The sequence below is a fragment of the Callithrix jacchus genome, chromosome X, assembly GCF_049354715.1.
Source record: "Callithrix jacchus isolate 240 chromosome X, calJac240_pri, whole genome shotgun sequence".
In the NCBI taxonomy this organism is placed as follows: Eukaryota; Metazoa; Chordata; class Mammalia; order Primates; family Cebidae; genus Callithrix; species Callithrix jacchus.
Window position 1 is genome coordinate 147,161,400 of NC_133524.1, and position 27,402 is coordinate 147,188,801.

General features: G+C 37.9%; 1 protein-coding gene and 1 pseudogene across 9 annotated transcripts in view; one reads left to right on the top strand and one right to left on the bottom strand.

The window, feature by feature from the left end:
* Positions 1 to 27,402, bottom strand: part of CD99L2 (CD99 molecule like 2) — a 140,792-nt gene that overhangs the window by 35,076 nt on the left and 78,314 nt on the right. For 7 of the 9 annotated variants that reach the window (XM_054251073.2, XM_054251072.2, XM_035288723.3 and 4 more), the window contains 2 exons: positions 12,768 to 12,839; positions 11,641 to 11,715 (listed from right to left, as the gene is read on the bottom strand). The exons of the other annotated variants lie outside the window; for them this stretch is intronic. In XM_054251073.2, coding sequence (XP_054107048.2) covers positions 11,641 to 11,715; positions 12,768 to 12,839 — 147 coding nt within the window. The remainder of the gene's footprint in view (positions 1 to 11,640; positions 11,716 to 12,767; positions 12,840 to 27,402) is intronic. 9 annotated transcript variants of the gene reach the window in all.
* On the top strand, positions 7,564 to 7,672 carry LOC118150691 (small nucleolar RNA U3; annotated as a pseudogene).

Consider the following 27,402-nt stretch of genomic DNA (forward strand, 5'->3'; position numbering starts at 1 on the left):
GCAGCAGAGTGAGACCCAGTTTCCAAAAAAAATAAAATAAAATAAAATATTTAAACATACACTTAATCATGTTCAAGACCTCTGTACTGAAAATTACAGTGTTCTAAAGAAAAGACATCAAGGAAGACATAAATCAGTTGAGAGACATACTGTATTCATGGATTAGAAGACTCCACAAAGTAAAAATGTCAACTCTCCCAAAACGGATCTATATGTTTAACACACGTCCCATTAGAGTCGCAGTAAGTTTTTTTCTAGACTGGGAAAAAACAAACAATCTAAAATTAAATGGAAAGGCACAGGCCCTAGGAGAGCCTTAAAAGAACTTGACAAAGCAGAAAAATGTGGAACAGATCACTCTAACCAATATTAAAGCTGAATTTATAGTTATAGTAATCAGGACAGTGTCAGAGCTATGGATAGATACATAAATCAACTGAACAGAATGAAGAGCCCAAAGAGACCCCAAATACACTCAAGTGATTCTTGATAAAGGTACAAATGCAATTTGATAAAGCATAGTCTTTTGAAGAAATGGTGTTGGAGTAACTGGACATCTATAGGTAAAAATAAAGAATTTCAACTTAATCCTCATACCTCATTAAAAATGAACTCAAAATGGATGATTATCTTTACTTAAATATAAAGTTATGAAATTTCAAAAGAAAATATAGGGAAAAATATTTGGGACTGAGCTTGGTAAAGAATTCATACTATTGATAACAAAACCACGTTCCATTAAAAAAAAAATTGATACATTGGGCCTTGTGAAAATTAAAACATTTCCTCTGTAAAAGACCTGGTTAAGAAGATGAAAAGATCCCATTTTTCTGCCAGGTCATCCAGACAGAAATATCAGTAAGGAAACAGTGGGCCAGGACAACACTTAGACCAAATGGACCTAACAGACATATATAGAACATGCTACCCAACAGCAGCAGAATACACATTCTCCAGGACAGGTCACATGTTAAGTCACAGAAAAGATCTTAGTAAATTTAACAAGATTGAAATCATATCAAGTGTCTTTTCCACCCAAAATAACACAAAACTAGAAGTTAACAGAAAATTGGAAAATTCACAGATGTGTAGAAATTAATCATTCTCCTGAACAACCAACGGTTCAAAGAAGAAATCAAAAGGAAAATTTAAAAAATTCTTGAGACAAATAAAAATAGAAACACAACATACCAAAACCTATGAGATGCAGCAAAAGCAGTCCTGAGAGAGAACTTTATAGCAATAAATGCCAACCTAAACAAAAAACAAAGATCTTAAATAAACAATCTAGCTTTACAACTAACTCAAAGAACATTAGGAAAAAAAGAAACTGAACTCATAGAAGCATAGAGCAGAATGTTGGTGGCCAGGGTAGGGAAGAGGGAGATGCTGGTCAAAGGGTGCAAAGTTTCACGTAGACAGAATAAATCTGGAGATTTATTATAGAGCAGGATGGCTATGGCTAATAATAATATATTACATACTCAAAAATTGCCAAGAGAGATCTTGAATGTTGTTACCACGAAAATATGTTGGTAATGTATTAACAAACGAACTCTATAACCACTATACAACCTAGCACTCACACAACTTAGATAGCATTTACCCCACAGAAATGAAGACTCAAATTCACATAAAAATCTGTGTATAAATGCTTATAATAGTCAAAAAGAGATAACCTTCTGTTTTTGAAGCAAGCCAGATGACCTTCAAAAAGTGAATGATTAAAAAAACTATGGTACACCCACACCATGAAATACTGTTCAGGGCCGGGCGCAGTGGCTCACGCCTGTAATCCCAGCACTCTGGGAGGCCAAGGTGGGTGGATCACGAGATCAAGAGATCGAGACCATCCTGGTCAACATGGTGAAACCCCGTCTCTACTAAAAATACAGAAAATCAGCTGGGCATGGTGGCGCGTGCCTGTAATCCCAGCTACTCAGGAGGCTGAGTCAGGAGAATTGCCTGAACCCAGGAGGCGGAGGTTGCAGTAAGCTGAGATCGCGCCATTGCACTCCAGCCTGGGTAACAAGCGTGAAAATCCGTCTCAAAAAAAAAAAAAAAAAAGAAAGAAAGACATACTGTTCAGCAAGGAAATGCAACAAATTATTGATATGCAATGACTCAGATAAATCTCAAGGGAATTACATTGAGTGGAAAAAAAGCCAGTCCCCAAACAGTACATACCATATGATTACATTTTCGAAACTGCAAAATGCTACAGATGGAGAACAGATGAATGGTTGTCAGGGGTTAGAGACAGGCAAGGAGTGGATGGCAAGAGGCGGTGTCTATGTTTATAAAAGGGCAACAAGAGCGATCTTTGTGGTGATGAAATAGTTCTGTCTAGATTGTCACGGTAGATACACACACAGAAGTGATAAAATTGCATAGAAGCAAACACACACACACTCAGCATAAGTAAAACTGAGGAAATTTGAATAGGATCACTAGACTATATCAATGTCAGTATCTTGGTTGTAATCTCACACTACAGTTTTGCAGGATGTTACTACTGGGAAAAACTGGGTATAGGATGCATGAGATCTCTATTATTTCTTACAACTTCATGTCAATTTACAATTACCTCAAAATTAAAAGTCAATGACTGTGATTTGAGCATCAAGGTAATTTTGTCTTTTCTGAGACTGGGTTTCACTCTGTTACCCAGGCTGCAGTGTGGTGGCATGATCACAGCTCACTACAGTGTAGAATTCCCAGGCTCAAATGATTCTCCCACCTCAGCTTGCTGAGCAGCTGGGACTACAGCATGCACCACTAGGCCCAGTGAAGTTTTTCATCTTTTGTAGAGATGGGGTCTTGCTATATTGCCCAGGCTTATCAAGGTAATTTCTGATACAAAGAAAGGTCTCACATGTAAATGGCCAGTCTGCAGGGACTCAGGAATATCTATTATTGACACTAAAAACTAAAGAACAAATCATGTAGATCTAACTTTGGAAAAATGGCAGTGGAAGGCCAGGCATGGTGGCTCAAGCCTGTAATCCCAGAACTTTGGGAGGCCGAGGCGGGTGGATCAGCTGAGGTCAGGAGTTCAAGACCAGCCTGGCCAACATGATGAAACCCCGTCTCTACTAAAAACACAAAAATTAGCCAGGCATGGTGGTGGGAGCCTGTAATCCCAGATACTTGAGAGGCTGAGGCAGGAGAATTACCTGAACCCAGGAGGCAGAGGTTGCTGTGAGCCAAGACTGCACCATCATACTCCAGCCTGGGCAACAAGAGCAAAACTCTGTCTCAAAAAAAAAAAAAAAAAAAATGGCACTGGATAAGAATATGGAGGAATGAGACGGGATACAGGCAATTTTCCAGATAACTAGAGCTTGTTCCTTCCCATGCCCAGTGGTTTGTGTAACACTGATAACCTTCCAGATAGCAAATCTTTACAGAGAAAATAATACAGTTCTGTTACTTTGACATGAGTATACATGATACTACCTTTCCTGGGGCCCTGAGGTTACAACTTTTCTGTTATTGCACCATGCTGACCTCTTAAAGACAAGTCCCTTTTTCCGCTTTCTAGATTTGTAGATCTAATCTTTCATTCAGTAGGAGAGCTGCCAAGCAGACCAGTAGGTACATGTCAAAGCTTGTACTTTTGATTTTCAGGTATTCCAACAAGTGTTTGGGACAGGTTAATAACCTGCTGATGAATAGAGGCTTTTTCCAGGGTTTCTGTGGCCAAGGTATACCATCTGACCCTAAACTTGCCTTTGGGGTCTTCAGGCAAGTTTAGGGTATCTTGCAGACACTTCTCATGGCAACATGCTATAGAAGAAAAGGTGCCCAAGGTAAAGCCAGGATCTCTGCACTTCAGGCCAGTCCTGCTGCTGGCTTGCAGCATGACCTTGGACAAGTCCCTCTCTTCTGAACAATGAGGGGAAAGGCTTCTCCATTTCTCATCTAGAGTTATTCCTCATTAGTAAAGATCACTTTAATTTTTAAAGTTTAATTTTATTATAAAGGAAATACACGCTCAATATAAAAAATATCCAACGGTATAGAATTGTAAGAAAAAAAGCCAGCCTCAAATCTATCCCAAGAGGGGGCTGCTCTGTACCTTTTCAGATCTGCCTGCAGGCCTGTGTGTGTGTTCTCACATCTACTTATATTTGAGAGAAATTGATTCATACTACATACATCTTGTTCTGTGACTTGCCTTTTTCATGTCAGTTCCAGAGCTCTACATTATTTTTTGTAATGGTTTCAGAGTATGAATGGTTTAGAATTTGTGTATTTCACTAGTGGGATTTAAGGGTGTTTAATTTTTGGCCAATACAAAACACAAGAAAGTCACAAACAGCATTTCAAATGTACTTCTGCACACATGCATACGTATACCTAGAGGGAAAATGCTTTGAAGTAGAACTGCTCATTCAAAGATTTTACTAAATTGCCCTCTCAAAAGGTTGAATTAATTTATATTACTTTCTACAGAAGTAAAACTGAAAAGGTATAGCTTGATACAACAAAAGATGACTAAAGTAACCTTTCTGCCTGCTGCAGCACCACAATACCTGCTTACTCTACATTGATATTGAAGAGATCACTGACCTAAATGAAAACATACTGATGCCACATGACTGTGTAAGGTCATCTTCACAAATGGTTGTTCTCAAAGAGTGTTTCAAGGACCCCTGGGCTCCACAGAGTCATAACTATTTTTATAATCATGCTTTTATGGGGTTGGCACTTGCACTGTGGTACAAAAGCAACAGTGAGTAAACCTGCTGGCTCTTAGCACGAACCAAGGCAGTGGCACCAAATGGTACTATAAGTCATCAGATTCTTCACCACTATACAATGGCAGTTGAAAGAGAATGCCAATTTTACTTAAGCATGTCCTAGATAAACATGGTAGACAGAATTCTAAGATGGCTGCCAAAATTCCCACCCCCAATGTATGTACTCTGTATAATCCTCACTCATGGGCATGGGAGGGACCCAAGAATAGGCTGGATATCACTGCCATGATCAGATTATGACATAGCAGAAGTAAAGAGATTTTGTACATGTACTTAAGATGCCCATTTGGTGGGACTTTGAATTACTCAAAGGGGAGACTATTCTGGGTGACTCTAACATAACCAGGTACAGCCTTGAAAAGAGGGGTTTTACGCCTTTCCTGAGATGACACTACAGGCAGCAGAAATTCTCACTCTTACCAACCACAAAGAAGGAAGCAGCCACAAGCTCTATGATTATCCTGAATTATCCAGGTGAGGCTAGCAAAATCATGAGTCCTTATAAGGGAAAGAAAGAGCAAGACAGTCAGAAGGAGATACGATGATGGAAACAAAGGTAAGTGTCACAGAGAGATGCCCCACTGCTGACTTTGAAGAGGAAGGAAGTAACCACAAGCCAAGAAATGTAGGTGGCCCCTATAAGCAGGAAAGGCAAGGAAATAGATTCTCCTACAGAGTCTCTGAAAGGAATGCAGTCCTGTTAGCATGTTGATTTCAGCCCAGGAAGACCCAATTTTGGATTTCTAACTTCAATGATTATAAAATAACAAATTTGTGTTGTTTAAGCAACCAAGTTTGTGGTAATTCATTACAAAAGCAATATGAAGTAATATAAAATCAAACTTCAGACAAGACCCTAGCCCCAGATGACATCTGAATTGCAACCTTGTAGAAGACACTGAGCAGAAGACCCATACTCCTGAACCAGGGAAATTATGAGAGTGAATGAATACTATTTTAACTTGCTAAATTTATGGTAACATGTTATAAAGCAATACAAAATAAATATCAAAGAGCAGAAAAATAATTTTATTAGAGCTCAACCATGAGACTGGTGGTGATATTAACAAATGATACGAGTTTTGAGTACTGGATAAGGAAAAGTGTCATCATTTAGAAACAAGACAACTCACTCAGGGCATCAACATTTTCCCAACAACCTGCACAGGATGTTACAAAGTTCTGAATGGACAAAAGATCCATTCATAAGGTAAAACAAACCAATGGGGTTCAGTAGAAATGAATAGGGAAAGTTCATTGATGTTACTTAACCTTAAACAACAACTTTCCAATTTTGATGTCTAAATGTACATTTGAACACTAATCAAAAAAGAGAAAGTGGGAGTGGTTATAGTAATATCAGATAAATGAGATGTCATAGCCAGGAAAATGTTAGACAAAAAGAGTAACATAACAAATGATAAAAGAATCAATCCACTAGGAAGACATAATGATTCCAAATTTGAATGTATCAAAAAACAGAGACTCAAAATACATGAAATGCAAGCTGATAGAGCCAAAGGGAGAAACAAACATATCCATAATTATCTTTGGGAAAATTCAATACCCTATTGCCATCAATTAATTGGATTAGTGGACAAAAAATTCAGCAAAGATGTACAACTGAGCAACACAATAACAATCAAAGTGACATATAGAGAACATTTCACCCAACAATGGCAGAATTTGCATTACTCTCAAATGCACTGGGAACATTCTCCTGGATAGACCTTCTGATGTGCTGCAAAACAAGCCTTAATAGATTTAAAAGGATTAAAATCAAACAAAGTATGCTCTTCATTCATAACTGGAAATCAATGACAGAAATGAATTAGGGAAATTCACAAATATGTGGAAACTAAACAACACACTCCAAAATAACCAAAAGATTGAATAAGAAATCAGAAGGGAAATTTTAAAGATACTTTGAGAAGAATGTAAACAAAATCACAATCCACCAAAACTTATGAGATACAGCAACAGTCATGTTTAGAAGCAAATCTACTACAGTAAAGGCCTATATTAAAAAAGAAGACAGATTGGTAATCAATAGCCTAACCTTTTACCTTAGAAACCAGAAAATGGAAACCAAACACAGAGCAAGCAGAAGAATGGAAGAAAAAAACATGAGAATGAAGAAAAAAATATTAAAGTAGAAACAAATGAAATAAATAACAGAACAATAAAGTCTATAAAAGCAAAAGATGGTTTTTGAAAAGATCAACAAAATTGACAAATCTTTAGCAAAACTGAAAAGAGAGGACCATTACTGAAATGAGAAATGAAAGAGACGGTATCACTAATGACCTAATAGAAATAAGAAGGATTTTAAGAGAATATCATTGACAAAAGTATGCCAATAAATTGGATAGCCTAGATGAAATGGACAAACTCCTAGAAAGATACAAACTACTGAAGCTGACCCAAGAAGAAATAGAAAATCTGGCCAGGTGTGGTGGCTCATGCCTGTAATTCCAACACTTTTTGGGAGGCCGAGGTAGGAGGATCATCTGAGTCCAGGAGTTTGCTATCAGCCTGGGCAACATGGTGAGACCCTGTCTCTACTACATTAAATAAAACAAAATAAAAATAAAACTGAAACTCGCCAATAAAAACACAATAACCCAATTTAAAACGGACAAAGGATTTGAACAGACATTCCTTCAAAAAACATAAGCAATATTCAATAAAGCACATGAAAAGATGCTTGATTTCATTAGCATTAGGGAAATGCACAACAAAATCACAATAAGACACCACTTCACACCCATGAAGGTGACTGCAATAAAAGAGACTTAAGACTCGACTTTCCAGGGTAATTTCTATAGTTTATTACTAGAGAAGATTCTCTGAAGGTATAGAGCATCAAAAAAATAATAATTTAAAAAAGGGAATAGAAAATCTGAATAGACCTATAGTAGAACAATATAAAAAACTTCCCTAAAAGAAAAGCTCAGAGTCATATGCCTTCACTGATAAATTCTATAAAGTATTTAAATAATTAACAGCAATTCTTCAATAACTCTTCCAGAAAATAAGAAGAAACAACACTACCTAAATAATCCAGTGAGATCAGTAGTGCACTGATATCAAAACCAGACAAAGACATCACAAGAAAAACTACAAACGTATTTCTGTTAGTAACACAGATGTAAAAATCCTCAACAAAATATAAGGATACCAAGTGCAACAAAAACAGTTACATCCCAAATTATTTTTTAAGGCTCAAAAGCAATTCAATAGGCAGATAGATTATTTTAATAAATGGTCCTAGAAAAATTAGACATTCACAGGCCAGCAAGTGAACTTTCAGAAAAAAAAAAAGGAGAAAATCTATAAAATCTAGTTATAGGCAAAGAGTTCTTATACTTGGTGTCAAAAGGATGATCCAGGTTGAGTGCAGCACCTCATGCCTGTAATCCTAGCACTTTGGGAGGCTAAGGTGTGTAGATGGCTTGAGCCCAGAGTTCAAGACCAGCCTAGGCAACATAGCAAGACCCTATCTGCAAAATATACAAAAATTAGCCAGGTGTGGTGGTGCGTAACTGTAGTCCCAACTACTCGGGAGGCTGAGGTAGGAGGATCACTTGAGCCCAGGACGTCAAGGCTGCAGTGAACCATGATAATGCCACTGGACTGTAGCCTGGGCAACAGAGTGAGATTCTGTCTTGGGGAAGAAAAGTATAATCAATAAAAGGAAAAATTAACAAACTGGACATCATCAAATTTAAAACTTCTGCAAAAGACTCTGTTAAGAGGATGAAAAGACAAGCTACAGAATCGAAGAAAATATTTGTAAACCATATACCTAAGGACAAATGTCTATAATATTTAAGGAACTCTTGAATTCAATGGTAAGAAAAACATAAAGCAGATTAGAAAATGGCCTTTCAGCCAGAACCACCATCTTCCAGTAATTCGCCAAAATAATGAACACAAATGGAAAAAGGAGAGGCAACCTATGTATGTTCTCTAGTCCTTTTAGAAAACATGGAGTTGTTCCTTTGGCCACATATATGAGAATCTATAAGAAAGGTGATATAGTAAACATCAAGGGAATGGGTACTGTTCCAAAAGGAATGCCCCACAAATGCTAGCTACCATGGCAAAACTGAAAGTGTCTACAATGTTACCCAGCATGCTGTTGGCATTGTTACAAACAAGGACAAGATTCTTGCCAAAAGAATTAATATGTGTATTGAACACATTAAGTACTCTAAGAGCTGAGATAGCTTCTTGAAACACATGACAGAAAATGATCAGAAAAAGAAAGAAGCCAAAGAGAAAGGTACCTGGGTTCAACTGAAGCATTAGCCCGCTCCACCCAGAGAAGCACACTTTGTGAGAACCAATAGGAAGAGCCTGAGCTGCTGGAACCTATTCCCTATGAATTCATGGCATAATAGGTGTTAAAAAAACAAAAGACCTCTGGACTGTAAAAAAAAAAAAAGGAAAAAGAAAAGAAAATGGACCGAAGACATAAACAGACATTCCACTGAATAGGATATACGGATGGGAAACAAACACATGAAAAGGTGTTCAATATCATTAGCCAGAGAAATGCAAACTAAAGCACAATAAGATATTACCACACACTTATAAAATGGCTAAAATGGAAATAGTGACAACATCAAATACTGGTGAAGATACAGAGAAAATGGCACTCACACAATGCATTAGGGATTGCAAAACATTACAACCTTCCTGGAAAACTGATCATTTCTTATCACACTAAACATGTAACTACCATATGATCCGGTCAATGCACTCTTGGACATTCACACAAAAATACTATACCTGAGAGTTTACAGCAGCCATGTTCATAGTAGCCAAAAACTGGCTTCAATACATCAAGTAAACAAACTGTGATGCATCCATCCCATGGAATACTCCTCGGCAATAAGAATGAATGTGCAATTGATACACCCAACAATATGAATGGATGCCAACTGAATTATACATGAAAAATGCCAATTCCAAAGAGTTGCCTACTTTATAATTACATTTACATAACATTTTGAAATGACAAAATTTTTTTGCCTCCCCCAAAATTGAATGTCATGAAATGAAAACTTTACAAATGGAAAACAGATCAATGGTTGCCAGAGGTTAGGAAAGAGATGGGGAAGGGGAAATAAAACTGCAGGAAGGTGGGTATGGTTATAAAATAGAATCATGGGATACTTATGGTGATGGCACTGTTTCTATCTGACTGTGATGATAGATACACAAACCTACACACGTGATAAAATTGCAGAGAAGACACACACATGTGAGTGTAAACAAAACTAAGAAATTGGAATAAATGCATATCCATTTCAATATATAGTTGTGACAGTACAGTACAATTTTCAAGGTGTTGCTATTGGGGGAAACTGGGTGAAGGGTACAAGGGGTCCTTCTCTGTTATTTCTTATAACTGTACATGAATCTATGATTATCTAAAAATGAAAGTTTAATTGTTACAAAGTAGGTAAGGAGAAAGTTGAGAATCAAGAGTCATGTCGTCAAAAAAGTTTTGACACTTAAATGGCTGAACTTCAGCAGTGCAGGGAAACCTAGAAAATAACTGAACATTGTTTTAAGCTGTTAAGTTTATGATAGTATGTTCAGCAGCACTGGAAAACTAATACAAGGAAGTTGAAAATTTTTTAATTATATTAGAGCATGAGCCTTTAATATTCTCTGAGAAAACAGGAAGTAAATTTCAAGCATTTATGTGGCACATGGAAACAAAAAAGCTGACATTAAAAAGAAACCTCATGTGATTATTTTCATTCTAAGCAGTATGAGCCTCTCCTCTCAAAGAAGATTTTTCCTTTAAAAAGTGAATTGAAGAGTAGTTAATAAATATTTAAAGATTTTTTACAGCCAACTATGGTTTGCCAACCTGAGTATCTGTCAGATGTTTTCTCGAAAATGAATGAATAAGCCAATTTAAAGGAAACCACTCATGGTATTTGTTGTCAATAATAAGATTTCAAGGAAAAGTTAGAACTTCAAAAACATCTTGCTCTACCATTGTCAGTTTAACAGTTTCCCCAATACATATCTTTTTCAAATGAAGGGTGATGATATTAATAAATATGACTTTCAGTTTTACACAATGATGCATGGCACTACTTGGAATCTTGAAAAATCTCAAGGCACTAATACTTTCCAAATGACCAACATGCAATGTTACAAAACCACAAATGGATAAAAGATCCACTAAAAGGACAAGGGAGTCCCACGGAACCAAGTGTGGAAAGTTCACTGATAACAAGTTTCACACTCTACACTGAGCTTAACCCGTAAGAAACAACCGCTTTTGTTGGGGCCAAGTTTTGGTGTCCAATCTGAGAAGATTATCCACAAGGATCTGAAAAGTCTGTGAAAATATTCCTCTCTTTCCCCACTGCGTATAGGTGTGAGGCCAGACTTCCTTCATATACTTCAACCAAAACAACATCTCACAATGGAGTAAAGTGCGTGTGAGAATCCAGCTGCTTCTATGCAGCCAGATATGACAGAAATCTGCAAAAATGTAACATCGTGCCCATTCTCCTCAATACAAGTTTTTGTCTTGCCAAGCATAGTTATTTCTTATAAAAATGTTATTTGTGTTTAGTGTTGCTCATTTTAATTAGTAAAGTCTTTCAGTTTTAAATTCTAAGATAATGAGTATTGATGAACGTGACCCACATAAACAAAATCTCTTAAGAGCTCAATGATTTGTGGAGTCCTAAGATAAAAAATGTTTGAGAACTACTGTTATAGTGTTCTCCAGTGGCTTGAAGTGCCTCCAGCTCTGCCAGGCCCAGACTGGCTCTGGCTTGGAATGCTGTGATTAATGAGACACAATCCTGTATAAGTTCAACCAGCAAGGACTCACCTCTTCCTCCTGTACCCGGTTTCCTGCGGCCATCATCTCGATCACCCAAAGCATCAGCCAAGTCGAATGTATTACCTTGAGTGGGCCCCAAAACATAAAGGAAACAGCCAACTGATTAACAACTGGGTATAAGATTCCAAAATAGCAAAACACCCATGGGTTCAACTGATCAGTACAAACAATGGGTTAAGAAAAAGAGACTTATATTGGAATTGGATTCTGTGTACAGACATTGATAATGAAAATATCTGCAGGACAGAAGAAGTTACTACTTTTTGACTTTGCAGTATACCACTAGTTTTTCAATTAATTTATATTCCTAGGTATGTTTTGCTTAGGCCAGCAGTTGAAGCATACTCACTAATTGTTGGTATTAGCCCAAAATTCAAAACCAGGTACATAGAGTCCATAAACAGGACAACCAAAGGGGAGAGGTCATGTGGTCATGAAGCAACCCTTTGAGTGTGGAAATGTGAAGAAGTAAGGGCAAATCAAAGCAGCAGTGACTCTTGTGGATCATCACTGTCTCTTCGGAAGAAAGGTAGCTTTCTACAGCACAGAACATATTATCATGCCCCCAAGTACTGGTAACAAGTTGCTGGATGGGAGCAATGACTGGGGTCCCAACCACACAGTCATGTTTTTCTTTATATCAGTGAAGATGTCTAAATTGTAAAATGGCCATCTGAAGAAAGGGTCAAATGACAACAGGAAAGCCTTGTTAAGAAGAACCAAGTCCCAAAATTCTTTACTCAAAGATGACACTGTAAAATAAATGCCATTCCAAAATGTTCTATCTGCCTAAAGAAAATGCTTGATTGGCTTCATAAAACCTAAACAATTACGTTTTCCCTGATTTTAGATAATGAAATGGCTAAAAAGGGGAAGAAGTCCAAATGCATTTTCCTCTTGAAATTTTCCCAGGAAGGACTTTTCATAAAAAACACAGAAGGGACAGTGATCAGCCAGGTATGACCTCTATTAAGTTAAACCCAGGGTTCAGATGGATGCTTTGGTTGGTTCTGCACACATGGGGCTTAAAACTACAGGTAGTTTACTCAGATGCTTCCCCAGGGGGAACTCCAGAGGGCCCTTCCTCACTGCCCTCCTTAAGGCAGCCACATTACCTGGAGGATTTGCCGGAGCTCTGGTGGCTGCTGGCCTCCTGGTTGTGGTGGTGGTAGTGTGGTCCCATGGCTCTAAAAGGGAGAGGGAGGACATCAAGGGAAGCACATTTAGTAACAAAACACAGCAACTACTTAATGACTTGGGGAAGTCACATCATAAGTAGAATATCCTTGTCTTGGTCCTTGAGGCTCCTCTAGCTAGGAGTTTCAGCGAATTACACTGAAAAGGATGACAAAATGATAGAGGTTTACATGAGATGATTTCTTCTCACTTTTCTTTGGAGGATGAAGGTGGTGAAGTGGACATGGTCTCACATGTGCCCTGGTCTTAAGCCCAGATCTGCTCGAGATGACCTCATGGTCCAGGGAGTTCCACAGCCTGAGCATGATCCTTGAGGGCTCCAAGACTTGGTTCCACAACTATCAACCTGGCACTTTAAACATAGATATCCCTGCTAAGGGATAGACTGAGGTTACATTCTTAATGCAATATCGGAGTATTTCATAAACTGAAAGTGGTTACAATACAGAGACATAATATTTTATATAACTGTGGTTACTATTGTAAATATTAGGTCTTTGAGCTCAATCATATTCCTTTTAACTTTCACAAGAATTATACATTGTACATGAGGTTTTTCCAATAGTTTCTTTTCATAAACATCAAGACTATGTTGTATATATTCTCACTATTGGAAATATCAGAGAAAAAGATTTAAGGAATGGGAAATACAAATACCAAACAGGTTTAGCTTTGTATACAGCAAGTACTCAATAATTATTGACTATTCAGAAAACAAACAGCAAAAACAGAAATAAGTTGAGATCAGGTGTAGTGGCATGTGCCTGTAGTCCTAGCTACTTGGGAGTATCAGGGAGGAAAATTCCTTTATACCATAAGTTTGAGGCTATAATGCACTAAGATCATGCCTTTGAATAGCCACTGCACTCCAGCCTTGGCAACAAAGTAAGACCCCATCTCTAAAAAACATAAGTTGAAAGTAAAAGGATGGAAGCAGATATACTATGCAAACAATAACCTTAAGAGACCTGGAGTAGCTATACTAATATCAGATAAGATTTACATTATAACAAAAATTGTTAATGGAATCAAAGAGTGATATTTTATAATTATTTATAATGATGAAAGGATCAATCCAAGAGGAAGACATAATAATTTTAAATATATATGCACCTAACAACACAGCCCCAAAATATATGAAGCAAAAAAATTACAAAATTGAAGAGAATAGATGATTTAACAATAATAGTTGGAAATTACAGTATCTTCAATCATAGAAGAAACAATTAGGCAGAAGATATATATATATACACACATATATATATGCATGTATGTATATATGTATATATATGTATGTATGTATATATATGTATGTATATATGTGTGTGTGTGTATATATATACATACATATATGTATGTGTATATATATATATATATGAGACTTGTACAACTTTACAAACCAACTAGACCTAACAGATACCTATAGAACACACCACCCAATAACAGACTACACATTCTACTCAAGTGCATGTGAAACATTCTTCAAGGTAGACCATATGAAGGTTACAAAATAAGTCTTAATAAACTTGAAAACACTAAAAGCATACAAATTATGTTCTTTAGCACAACAGAATGAAAGTAGAGATCAGTAACAGAAGGATATTTGGAAAATACACAATCATATGGAAATTAAAGAGCACACACCTAAACAACCAGTAGGTCAAAAAAAATCACAAGGGAAATTATGAAATACTTTGAGATCAATTAAAACAAAAAGACAACATACCAAAACTTACGTGCTACATCAGTGCTCATAAGTGCGTAGAGGGAAATTTATAGCTGTAAATGCCTATGTTAAAAAAAGAAAGCCTTTAAATTGATAACCTAAACTTTCACATTAATAAACTAGAAAAAGAAGGCTTTGCAGATACTTCCATCATCAACCCTGGTCAAGTTCACTGTGTTCTTTAACACTGTTGCTGTTGAGGGTGAATCTTTGGGCCAGGTCTCCTTCAAACTGTTTGCAGACACATTCCAAAGACAGCAGGAAACTTTCATGCTGTGAGCACTGGAGAGAAAGGATTTGGTTATAAGGCTTCTTACTTTCCCAGAATTGTTCCAGGCTTTATTTGTTAGAATGGTGACTTCACATGCCATAATGGTATTGGCAGCAAATCTACCTACCAGGAGAAACTTGATGATGAGAACTTCAACCTGTAGCACACAGGTCCTGCTATCTTGCCCACAGCAAATGGTAGACCAAATACAAATGGTTCCAAGTTTTTCATCTCTACTGCCAAGACTGAGTGGTTGAATGGTAGGCATGTGGTCTTTGGCAAGGTCAAAGTGGCCATAAATGTCAGAGAAGCCACGGAGTACTTTAAGCCCAGGAATGGCAAGACCCACAAGAAGATCATCATTGCCAAATGTGGACAAATCTAATAAATTTGACTTGTTTTATCTTAACTAACAGACTATTTCTTCTGCAGCTCAAGAGAGCACCCCTCTATCCCATTTGCTCTCAATATTCTACAATCTTTGTGCACTCACTGCAGCTTTTTGGGTTCCATATTTTCCTTATTCCCCTCTACGTCTATCTGAACTGCAGAGTTAAGTTCATTATTATAAAATAAAACCTAAATAAAAATTTTAGAGAGTAACTAGAAAAAGAAGAGCAAACTAAACCTAAAGCAGGTAGATAAAGAAGACACCAAAGATTATAGCAGAAATAAAATGAAAGAGAAGAGAAAAATAAAGAACAAAATAAGAAAGTTCTCTTAAGATAAACAAAACTGATAAACTATAGCAGACTTAGCAAGATAAAAAGAGAGAAGACCAAAATGGCTAGTTTCAGGAATAAGAGGACATTACTACCAACCTTAGAGAAATAAAAAATTATAAAGGAGTATCTTGAACAATTATAATCCAAATAAATTCAATAACCTAGATGAAACAGGCAACTTCCTATTAAAACACAACTACCTAAACTGACTCAGGAAGAAATAGAAAATCTGACTAGACTTATAGCAAGAGATTGAGTCAGTAATCAAAAACTTCCCACAAATAAAATTCTGGAACCAGAAGTCTTAATTGCTGAATTCTACCAAACATTTAAGGAAGAATCAACACCAACTAATCTCAAACTCTTCAAATAAATAAACAAACCAAGAAAAGGGAACACTTTCTAACTCATTCTATAGGCCAGTAGTATGTTAATATTAAAGTCAGATAAATACACACAAAAACTACGGATCTCTAGCCCTTATAAATGTAGAGGCAAAAATCCTCGATAAAATACTAGCAAACCAATTCCAGCCCCATGTTAGGACTGACCATGATCAGGAGGAGTTTATCTCAGGAATGTAATAGTTCAACATAGTAAAATGAATCAATGTACTATCCAACATTAATAGAATGAAAGGAGAAAAAAAAACCACGAGATTACCTCCATAGATGCAGAAAAGGCATTTAACAAAAGTCAACCACCATTTCATGATAAAAAAAAAAACACTCAATAAACTAGTGATGGAAAATAATTTCCCATTTTGTTCTGCTCACTCCATCAGAGTCTGCTCTCTATGTGCTTTTTAATGATAAAAGAGCTTACTCCATTGGATTTTTAAAAGCATTTAGATGATTTATTTTGGCCTCATCTGTTAACTTCCTAGAAATAAAAGAGAATTTCCTCAACCTGATAAAGGGCATCTGTGAAAAATCTGCAACTGAAAGCATACTTAAAGGTGAAAGACTAAAAGCTTTTTTCCTAGAATCAGCAACACAAGGATGTCCACTCTTACCACTCCTATTCAACATTGTAATGGGAGTTCTAACTAGAGCAATCAGTCAAGAAAAAGAAAGAAAATCTTTGAGATTAGAAAGGAAGAAGTCCAACTATCTCTATTCACAGATGCTATGATTTTATATATAGAAAACCCTAAAGAATCCATACCATTAAAAAAAACTATTAGAGCTAATGAGTTCAGCAAAGTTTCAGGATATAAGATCAATACATGAAAATCAGCTGTCTTTCTACACAGTAGCAATGATCAATACAAAGAGAAAAAGAAGAAAACAATTTCATTTATAATAGTAATAAAAAGAATAAAAATGTTGGAAATAAAATTTAACTAAGGAAGTACAAACACAGGTACACTAAAAGTTACAACATACTGTTAAGAAATTAAAGACTAGAACACATGGACACAGGGAGGGGAGCATCACACACTGAGGTCTGTGGGGGCGGATGGGGGGAGAATAGGGGAGGGACAGCAGGGGGTGGGGAGTTGGGGAGAGATAGCATGGGGAGAAATGCCAGATATAGGTGATGGGGAGGAAGGCAGCACATCACACTGCCATGTGTGTACCTATGCAACGATCTTGCATGTTCTTCACATGTACCCCAAAACCTAAAATGCAATAAAATAAAAAAAATAAATTCTGAAAAAAGGGTAAAAAAATTAAAGACCTAAATTAATGGAATGAAATCCTACATCCATAGATTATAAGACTCAATACTGTTAAAATGGCAATATTTCCCAAATTAATCTGTAGATCCTATGCAATCCCCATCAAAATACCAATTGCCTTTTGTGCAGAAATGGACAAGCTAATCCTAATATCCATACGGAATTGCATAGGACCCTAAATAGCCAAATCAATCTTTTAAAAAAGAGAAAAATAGAAAGACTCACACCTCTTAATTTTAAAACTTATTACAAAGCTACAGTAACCAAAATCATGTGGAACTAGCTTAAGAATACAGATATAGATCAATGTTATAGGATTGAGGGTCTAGAAGTAAACCCTCATGTTTATGGTCAATTGATTTTCAACAGGATGCCAACACCATGCAATGGAGAAAGGACAGTCTTTTCAACAAATGGTGCTCAGACAGCTGGATAACCACATGCTAATGACGCTGGACCCTACTTCTCGTCATATACAAAAATGAACTCGAAATGGACGAAACATCTAAATATAAGAACTGAAACCACTCTTAGAAGAAAATATACGGCTAAATCTTCATGACCTTTGATTTGGCAATGGATACTTAGCAATGACATGCAAAGCATGGGCAACAAAAGAAAAAATAAATTAGACATTAATCAAAATTTAAAATGTTTGTGCATCTAAGGACATTATCGAGAAAGTGAAAAGACAACATACAAAATGGGAGAAAATTTCCAAATCATATATATGATAAATGTATAAAGACATCATTAGTCATTAGTCTTTAGGGAAATGCAAATGAAAACCACAATGAGGTCCCATCTCACACCCACTAGGATGCCTTTAATTAAAAAAAAAACGACAACAAGTTGGTAAGGATGCAGATAAATTGAAACCCTCATACAATACTGACGGGAATGTAAAATGCTTCAGCCATTGTGGAAAACAACTTGGCAGTTCCTCAAAAAGTTAAACAGAATGACCATAGCAACCAGAAATTCTACTCCTAGGTATATATCAAAAAGAATTTAAAACAGGTATTGAAACAAAGATGTGTATATAGCACATTCATAGTAACATTACTCACAAGCCAAGAGGTAGAAACAACCAAATGTCTATTAACTGATGAGTGGATAAACAACTTGTGGTATGTCTACACAATGGAATATTAATCAGCCAAAGAAAGAAATGAAGTACTGATGCATGCTAAAATATGGAAGTGCCTCCAAAACATTATGCTACACAAAAGAAGCCAGACACAAAACTCTACATACTGTCCAGTTCAACAAATGGTGCTCAGACAGCTATGTAAAATATCCAGGATAAATTCATAGATACAGAGAGTAGGATGGTGGTTATTTGGGGTTGTGGGGATAAAAGAATAGAGAGAAACTGCTTGAGGGGTAAGGAATTTTTGCTGTGAAGTGATGGAAATGTTTTGGAACTAGAGATGGTGGTTGTACAACATTATGAATATCCTAAAAAGCCACTTAATTGCTCACTTTTAAATGAAGAGTAAAAGATACAAAGTAGCAGATATATAAGATGAACAAGTTTAGTGATCTAATGTAAAACATGAGGACTGTAGTTAATAACATTGTATTGTGTTCAGGATATTTGCTAAATGAAATACTGCTGCTCTTGTCAGACAAAAAAATAGGTAATTATGTGAGATGATGGATATACTAACTTGCTTCACTAGAGAAGTTATTTATTAAGTTGTATATGTATCTCATATCATGTTATATACCTCAAATATACACAATAAACTTTAAAAATAGAATGGTTAATTTTACATTATATGATTTTGCCTCAAAATATTATTATTATTATTTGAGATGGAGTTTTGCTCTTGTTGCCGAGGCTGGAGTGCAATGGCATGATCTTGGCTTACCACAACCTCCGCCTCCTGGGTTCAAGCGATTCTCCTGCCTCAGCCTCCAGAGGAGCTGGGATTACAGGCATGTGCCATCACACCTAGCTAATTTTGTACTTTTAGTAGAGACGAGGTTTCTCCATTTTGTCAGGCTGGTTTTGAACTCCTGACCTTAGGTGATTCACCCACCTTGGCCTCCCAAAGTGCTGGAATTACAGGCATGGGCCTCTGCATGCAGCCTAATAAATTATTTTTTTAAGAAGGATGTCTGATATTATTTGGCTATGTTCCCACCCAAATCTTATCTTAAATTGTAGTTCTCATAATCCCCACGTGTCATGGGAGGGAACTGGTGGGAAGTAACTGAATCATGGGGACGGTTACCTTCATGCTATTCTTGTGATAGTGAGTTCTCATGAGATTTGATAGTTTTATAAGGAACTTTTCTCCCCCTTCACACTGCACTTCTCCTTGCTGCTGCCATGAGAAGAAGGACATGTTTGCTTCTCTTTCCACCATGATTGTAAGTTTCCTGAGGCCCCCCAAGCCCTGCTGAACTATGACTCAAATCTCTTTCCTTTATAAATTACCCAGTCTCAGGTATGTCTTTATTAGCAGCATGAGAATGGACTAATACAATGTCTTAGTCTTTTTTCTGCTGCCTATAACAGAATACCTGAAACTGGGTTGGTTATTTATTTATTTATGAGATGAATTCTCACTCTGTCACTCAGGCTGGAGTACAGTGGCATGATTTCTGCTCACTGCAACCTCTGCCATCCAGGTTCAAGCAATTCTCCTGCCTCAGCCTCCCAAGTAGCTGGGATTACAGACATGTGCCACCATGCACAGCTAATTTTTTATTTTTAGTAGAGATGGGGTTTCACCATGTTGGCCAGGCAGGTCTCTAACTTTCTGACCTCAAGTTAATCCCAAAGTGGTAGGATTACAGGCATGAGCCACCGTGTGCAGCTGAAACTGGGTAATTTATAAAGAAGAGGAACTTATTTCTTATAGTCACAGAGGCTGAGAAGTCCAAGGTTGAGGTGTAACATTTTGTAAGTGAGGGCCTTCTTGCAGGTGGGGATTGTCTGCAGAGTCTCAAGGTGGCACAGGACATCACATGCCAAGGGGGGCTGGTTGCTAGCTCAGGTCTCTCTTTCCCTTCTTATAAAGCCACCAGTCCCACTCCCATGATAACTTACTCTCCATTCACCTATTAATCCATGAATGTGTCATTCATTCACGAGTGCAGAACCCTCAGGACGCAATCGCCTCTTTCAGGAGGCTGACGTGTGAGGATCGCTTGAACCCAGGAGTTCAAGTCTAGCCTAAGCAACACAGTGAGACCCTATCTCATTTTTAGAAAAAAAAGAAAAAGAAAATTTAAAAAAGGCCTTGCCTGTCAATACTGCTACATTGGGATTTAAATTTCAACATGAATTTTGGAGGGGAAAAGCATTCAAACCACAGCAAGGGGATTGCTGCAATTCTGTTTTAGTCCAAACTGTATTTGGAAGCTGAGAATATGGGAAGTCTTTCTCTTAAAAAACCCCTTAGGAAGATTTTGGGTACACTAACTCATACCTCAATGTGAATACCACACACCCCAGTGGATGGATATTTATGGTAAGATATTATGTGACAACCTGTAGTCATTGTGTGTGTGTTTGTGTTGTGTGTGTGTGTGTATTTAACCTACCCCATCATCAGCTTAGAGACAATTTTATGTCTCTAATTTCCATTTGACTTTGTACCAGTAAAATGCAAGAGTACAGCTTGTCTAAATGAGCTTATTTATGTATAATTATATTATGATATAGATACAAAAGAGGAATTACTAAAACCATTATTTAAGCAAGTTCCAGAAAAGCACTTGTCACTTATGTAAATATTAGCTTAAAATTTGCATGACTCAAACAACTCTTGTGTAAAACTACTTATCTGTCTTAAAGAAAATTAACTGACCATAAATATAAAGGTTTATTTTCAGACTCTCAATTCTGTTCCATTGACCTATGTGATGCCAGTACACACAGTACCACACAGTCTTGATTGCTGTACCACACAGTTCTGCACAGTCTTGATTACTTGTGCAGTTCTGCCCTGCCATACCCAGTTTCTGGAAAAGTCTTGTTTCTCTGAAGATCTGCAGGTGCCATTCAAGAAAGGGCAGTCCCTACCTGCATGTGGAATCAGTTGTTCTGTCAGAGTCTGAGACTACATTGACGTAGAACAAGAGCTTCAATTTACACATACTTTTAGAAACTATTAACTACAGATTTTCTTGTTGTAAGCCTTTAAATAGGATTTCTTATCATTTGTAATTGAGATGAGAAGAGTCTACTTATCAAGGACTAAGAATAGTAGGTCAACTTCATCAAAACAGTGAGTTCCTAAAATAAAGAGACCCTTTTCTGTGAAGCCTTTCTCAAAATGACAAACTCAGAAAAAATTCTTAGCTGCTCAGCAAATGCTTCCTGTAATATGGCACTTTCACCAAGAGTGATTCTCTGTTAATATTGTGCTGCACTGAAACAGTGAACAAAACAGGGTGGGCTCCCCTAGGTGTGGTTTAATGATGGGAACTGCTTGGTCTGAATGTTTGTGTCCCCCCACCCAGCTCCAAGTTCATGTTGAAACTTAACCCCCATACTGATAGTGTTAAAAGGTGAGGACTTTGGGGAGGTGATTAGGTCACAAACGGCACTGTTCTCACAAATGGGACTACTGCCCCAATAAAAGAGGCCTGAGGTAGTCCTTTTGTCCCTTCTGCCATGTGAGAACACAGCTAGAAGGCATCATTTATGAAGCAGAAAACAGCCCTCACCAGACACTACATGTGCCAGCACCTTGATCTTGGACTTCCCAGCCTCCAGAGCTGTGAGTAATATATTTCTGTTCTTTATAAATTACCTAGTCTAAGGCATGTTGTTATGGCAGCAGAAATGGACTAATACAGGGCCCATAGTATTCTCAGGGAATAGGGACATTTATATGACATTTTATTTGGCACAATGAGAAGTATGTTTTCCCATGAGATGATTACCCACAGAGAGGGAAAGGGAGAGATGGACAGCAGTGGTGGGGGACTCTGAAAGCAACATGGATGAGCCTTGAAAACATTACACTAAGTGAAAGCAGCCAGACATAAGGTCCACATATTGAATGATTCCACTCATAGGAAATGTTCAGAATAGGAAGTCCATGGAGACAGAAAGAGATTAGTGGTTGCTTGGGGGTGAGGATTGGAAACAAGAAGAATTGGGGGATTGGGAAGTGACAGGTAAAGGATACAGGGTTTCTTTCTGAAGTAATAAAAATGTTCTAAAACAGACTAGTGATGGCTGTGCAACCTTGTGAATATGCTAGAAACCACTGGATTGCACATTTGAAATGGGTGAATTGTATGAACTATATACCAGAAGAGCTGTTTAAATCCTTGACATGAATGCCCTTACATTCAGAATAAAATGGTTGGCTGGGCATGGTGGCTCACACCTGTAATCCCAGCACTTTGGGAGACCAAGGCAGGTGGATCACAAGGTCAGGAGACCAAGACCATCCTGGTCAACATGGTGAAACCTTGTCTTTACCAAAAATACAAAAAATTAGTTGGGCATGGCAGTGTGTACCTGTATTCCCAGCTACCTGGAGGCTGAGGTAGGAGAATTGCTTGAACCTGGGATGCAGAGGCTGCAGTGAGCTGACATCACCCCCACTGCACTCCAGCCTGGGCAACAGAGCGAGACTCTGTCTCAAAAGGAAAAAAAAAATGTCATCACTGTGCCCTATTAGATCCTGCATGATCTGTCCCCTACAACTTCTCTGTCTTTTTTCCCAACATTCTCCAAACTCTAGCCACACAGGCTGCCTTTGGGGCCATAGAATAATCCTGGCTCTTTTCTGCCTCAGAGCTCTTACAACTGATCTCTTGGCCTCAAGGGCTCCTTCCTTACTTCCTTGCATATCACCTCTCCTGAGAGATGCCTTCACCACTTAATTTAAAGTAGCTGCCCCTAATCTGGGGCCCTTGCTATCTCATCGCTCTCTTGAATTTGGTTGAGAGTACTCAGCAATATCTGAAAATATTTTAGGAACTGCATGTCTCCTTCCAGAGAAAACAATTCATGAGGGCAGTGACCTCTTCCACATTGTTATGCCTAGCACCTAGCAGCAAGCCAGCACTCAAAAAACCCTGGCAAATAAATAAATAAAGGTCATATGTGATACAATCTCTGGCCTAGGTGGTTCAGGGATTTTTAAAACAAGCAGAGGAATGCACAACGTGCAGAGAAGAACGTTCTCTGCAAGATAAGCATCTGGAGCAAGGTGAGGTAGAGAGACTTATCTCTTTGAAACTTCAATTATGAGAAACATAAGCTAAGATAGAAAAAGGGGGTGACAGCATGATGTGGTCTTGTGGGCTGTCATTTAACCATATACATCACATACGGGTCATTCTTGGGGTCCCCAGACACACTGGCTGATGGGTGCTGATGAGAAAGATCAGATGGGCCAGCACGAGACTCGTAAAGGGATTTTATGTATTAAAAAGTCCCATCAATTGGAGATGTGATATGCTGAGATCTAAAATGTTCCCATCAAGAAGTTAACAAATTTACTGAAAGTCTATTTATACTTATCAAGTTTGTTGTGATTTTTGGTCCTATTTGTTTTGGAGATGTTAAATGATTTCATTAAAACCATCACTGCTAACAATTTAAGTGGATTTATTTTCCTGGGGATCTAAGAGGACAGCATGAATGCTCAGGAAAGACCTGAGAATGCCTGGACCACTCGCCTCACGTTGTACACAAAAATCAACTTTGAAGAGATTTATACTTCTAGGTCTATGATCTATTTGGAGTTAATTTTTGTGTATGGTGGGAGGTAAGGGTCCAACTTAATTCTTTTGCATGTGGATATCCTATGGTTCTAAGCACTATGTGTTTAAGAGACAGTTCTTTTCACTTTGAATAGGTCTTGGTGCCTTTGTCAAAAATCAACTGACCATAGAGCTAAAGGTTTATTTCTAGACTCTCAGTTCTATTCCATTGATCTCTAGCCAGTAGCCTACTATCTTGATTATTGTAGGTCTGTAGTCAGTGCTACAATTTATAAGTGTAAGTTCTCCATCTTTTTCTTGTTTTTCAAGATAGCTTTGGCTATTCTGGGTCCTTTGAATTTCAATATAAATTTAGGGTCAGCTTATCCACTTCTGCAAAAAAATCCATCTGGGATTTTGTCAAGAATTGCGTTGAGTCTGTTACTCGATTTAGGTCTGCTTGAGTCTTACACCAGAGGCCTAGCCACAGTCAGTGGTTCCAATCAAGTCAGTCAAAGAATAACAGTAAGGCTAATGCTTGCTGAGCACTCACCTGGTTCCAAGGACTGTGCTGAGTGCTTCACATGGCTCCACTTACATCACCCTTACAATAATCTTAGGAGGTAGTGCTTCTTATTATCTTCATGTAAGAGATAAGGAAACTGATGTGCAGACAAGTGAGGTGACTTACCCAAGATGACAGTTCACAAGTGGCAAAGGTAGAGTTTAGACCCAAGAAGTTTGACTCCAAAGCCCTTGACAATCTCAACCCAATATATAATACAAAGAGATCTTGATAAACCCATATTTAAAAGGGAAGCAATCTGGCAGAAAAATGGGGGAAGAATATGAACAATTTACCAAAGAGGCAAATGCAAATGGCCAGTAAATATATGACGCTCCATTTGACTATGATCAGGGGAATGTATAATAAGCAATAAGATATTATTTTCTCCATCATACTGGTAAAATATTTTGATTAATAAAATTCAGTGTTGGCGTGGGTCTGGGAAAACAAGTACTATTATATCAACATCAATGAATAGTGCATAATGGCAAATCCATTTTGGAAAACAATTTGGCAGACTTTTAGATAATACAAAACACACAGATCTTTGGTCCTAGCAGTTACACTGCACTTGGGCACAAAGGACATGGACAAGAACGTCCCCTGCAGTCCTATTTATAATTACATAAAAAGGAAATAAACCACGTGTCTTCCAGTAAGGAAATGGCAATTCTGGTCATGGCCAAATCCACATCATCACTGGAACGCTGACTCCACAAGGCACAGGTTTATGTGTGATTTGTTCATGGCTGTAGCCCCAAAGCCTAAAACAGTAACCGATACATAGCTGGCACTCAGAGATTTACTGAATGCATACTGTGGTATACCATGCAGCAGTTAAAATGAACAAGGTGTGTGTGTGTGTGCGCGCGTGCATGTGTGTGTTTGTGTATATGTGTGCATATATGTATATGTATTACATATGTATAAAAATATATTTCCTTATTTGGAAAAAGGGTCTCTGCAGATATAATTAAGTGAAAGATCTCAAGATGAGATCATCCTGGATTATCCAGGTGGGCCTTAAACCCAATAACAAGCATCTACGTAAGAGAACGAAGAGAGACACCAAAAGGGGAACACCATGTGACAACAGAGGCAGAGACTGGAGTGATGCAACCGCAAACCAAGAACACCTAGAGCCACCAGAAGTGGAGAAAGGCAAGGCAATATTCTTTCCTAGAGCCTTCAGAGAGAATGTGGCCCAACCAACACCTTGACATAGAACTTCTGGCATCCAGAACTGTGAAAGAATAAAGTTCTGTTGTTTTAAGCCATCCAGTTTGTAGTACTTTCCTAAGGCAGCTGGAACAAACCAACACAGACAGACATGTTCTCTTAGGACTTCAGTACACAATAAAGAGCCTCACACATGTAACATTAAAAAACAAAACAAAACAAAACACCAAACAATTTCTATCTGTAGATGTACATATCAACATTGAAAAGTAATTGGGATCAACATGCCCCAAACTGGCTATAGTAGTTCTCATGTCAGTAGAAGGGAGAAGGGTCAAGGAGGCCTTGGCTTTACTTTATAAGCAGTTATCATTTTTTAAAAGAATGGTTTACGGAGGCCGGGCGCAGTGGCTCACGCCTATAATCCCAGCACTTCGGGAGGCCAAGGGAGGCAGATTGCCTGAGTTCAGGAGCTCGAGGCCAGCCTGGGCAACATGGCAAAACCTCATCTCTACTAAAATACAAAAAGTTATCCAGGCGTGCACCTGTAGGCCCAGCTACTCAGGAGGCTGAAGCAGGAGAATTGCTTGAACCCAGAAGGCGGAGATTGCAGTGAGCCAAGATTGTGCCACTGCACTCCAGCCTGGGCAACAAAGCGAGACTCTGTATCAAAAAAAAAAAATGGTTTAAGGTTTTATGTTCTCCAATAACCTATCGAAATGAAACAAGTTAAAAAATGAAAAAAAAAAAAGGAAAATTGATAACAAAGCTTAGCATTTGAGAAACTACATATACTCTATTTCAAGAAAAGCCATAACCAGGTGTGGCTAATGCTTATAATCTCAGCATTTTGGGAGGGCAAAGTGGGAGAATCACTTAAGGCCAGGAGTTTAAGACCAGCTTGGGCAACACAGTGAGATCCTATCTCTACAAAAAATTTAAAAAATTAGCCAGGTGTGGCAGTACACACCTATTAGTTCCAGCTAATCAGAAAGCTGGGATGGGAGGATCACTTGAGCCTAGGAGTTTATGAATGCAGTAAAGCTTTGATGGTGCCACTGCACTCCAGCTTGGGCAACAGAGCAAGATCCTGTCTCAAGAAAAAAAAAGCCACTATAAAATCAATCTAAAAGGAGAAACAAATCTTTTATTCACTTCAAAGTGCCTTTTTTTCTGAGTTAAAAGACAGCCCTTGGAGGCCACTGCTGATACGTCACACCAATAGGGGCTATGACCTGAGCTGCAGAAAATGATTATTACACATTGTTAGGTATTCTCAACAAAGTATTTTAAATATTCAAATTTTACTTTAAATAATATAACTACTCATCTTTCTTTCTTTCTTTTTTTTTTTTGAGACAGAGATCTTGCTTTGTCATCCAGGCTGGAGTGCAATGATACAATCTCCACCATTCCAACCTCCACCTCCTGGGTTCAAGTGATTCTCCCATCTCAGCTTCCCAAATAGCTGGGATTACAGGCATGTGCTACCACACCCAGCTAATTTCTGTATTTTTAGTAGAGACGGGGTTTCACCATGTTAGCCAGGCTAGTCTTGAGCTCCTGACCTCAAGTGATCCTCCCACCTTGGCCTCCCAAAGTGCTGGGATTACAGGCATGAGCCACCACGTCCAGCCACTATCCATATTTCATCTGATCGAGTAAAATACATTGTTTTTCTTCCGCATACATTATGAGTGGATGATACACATG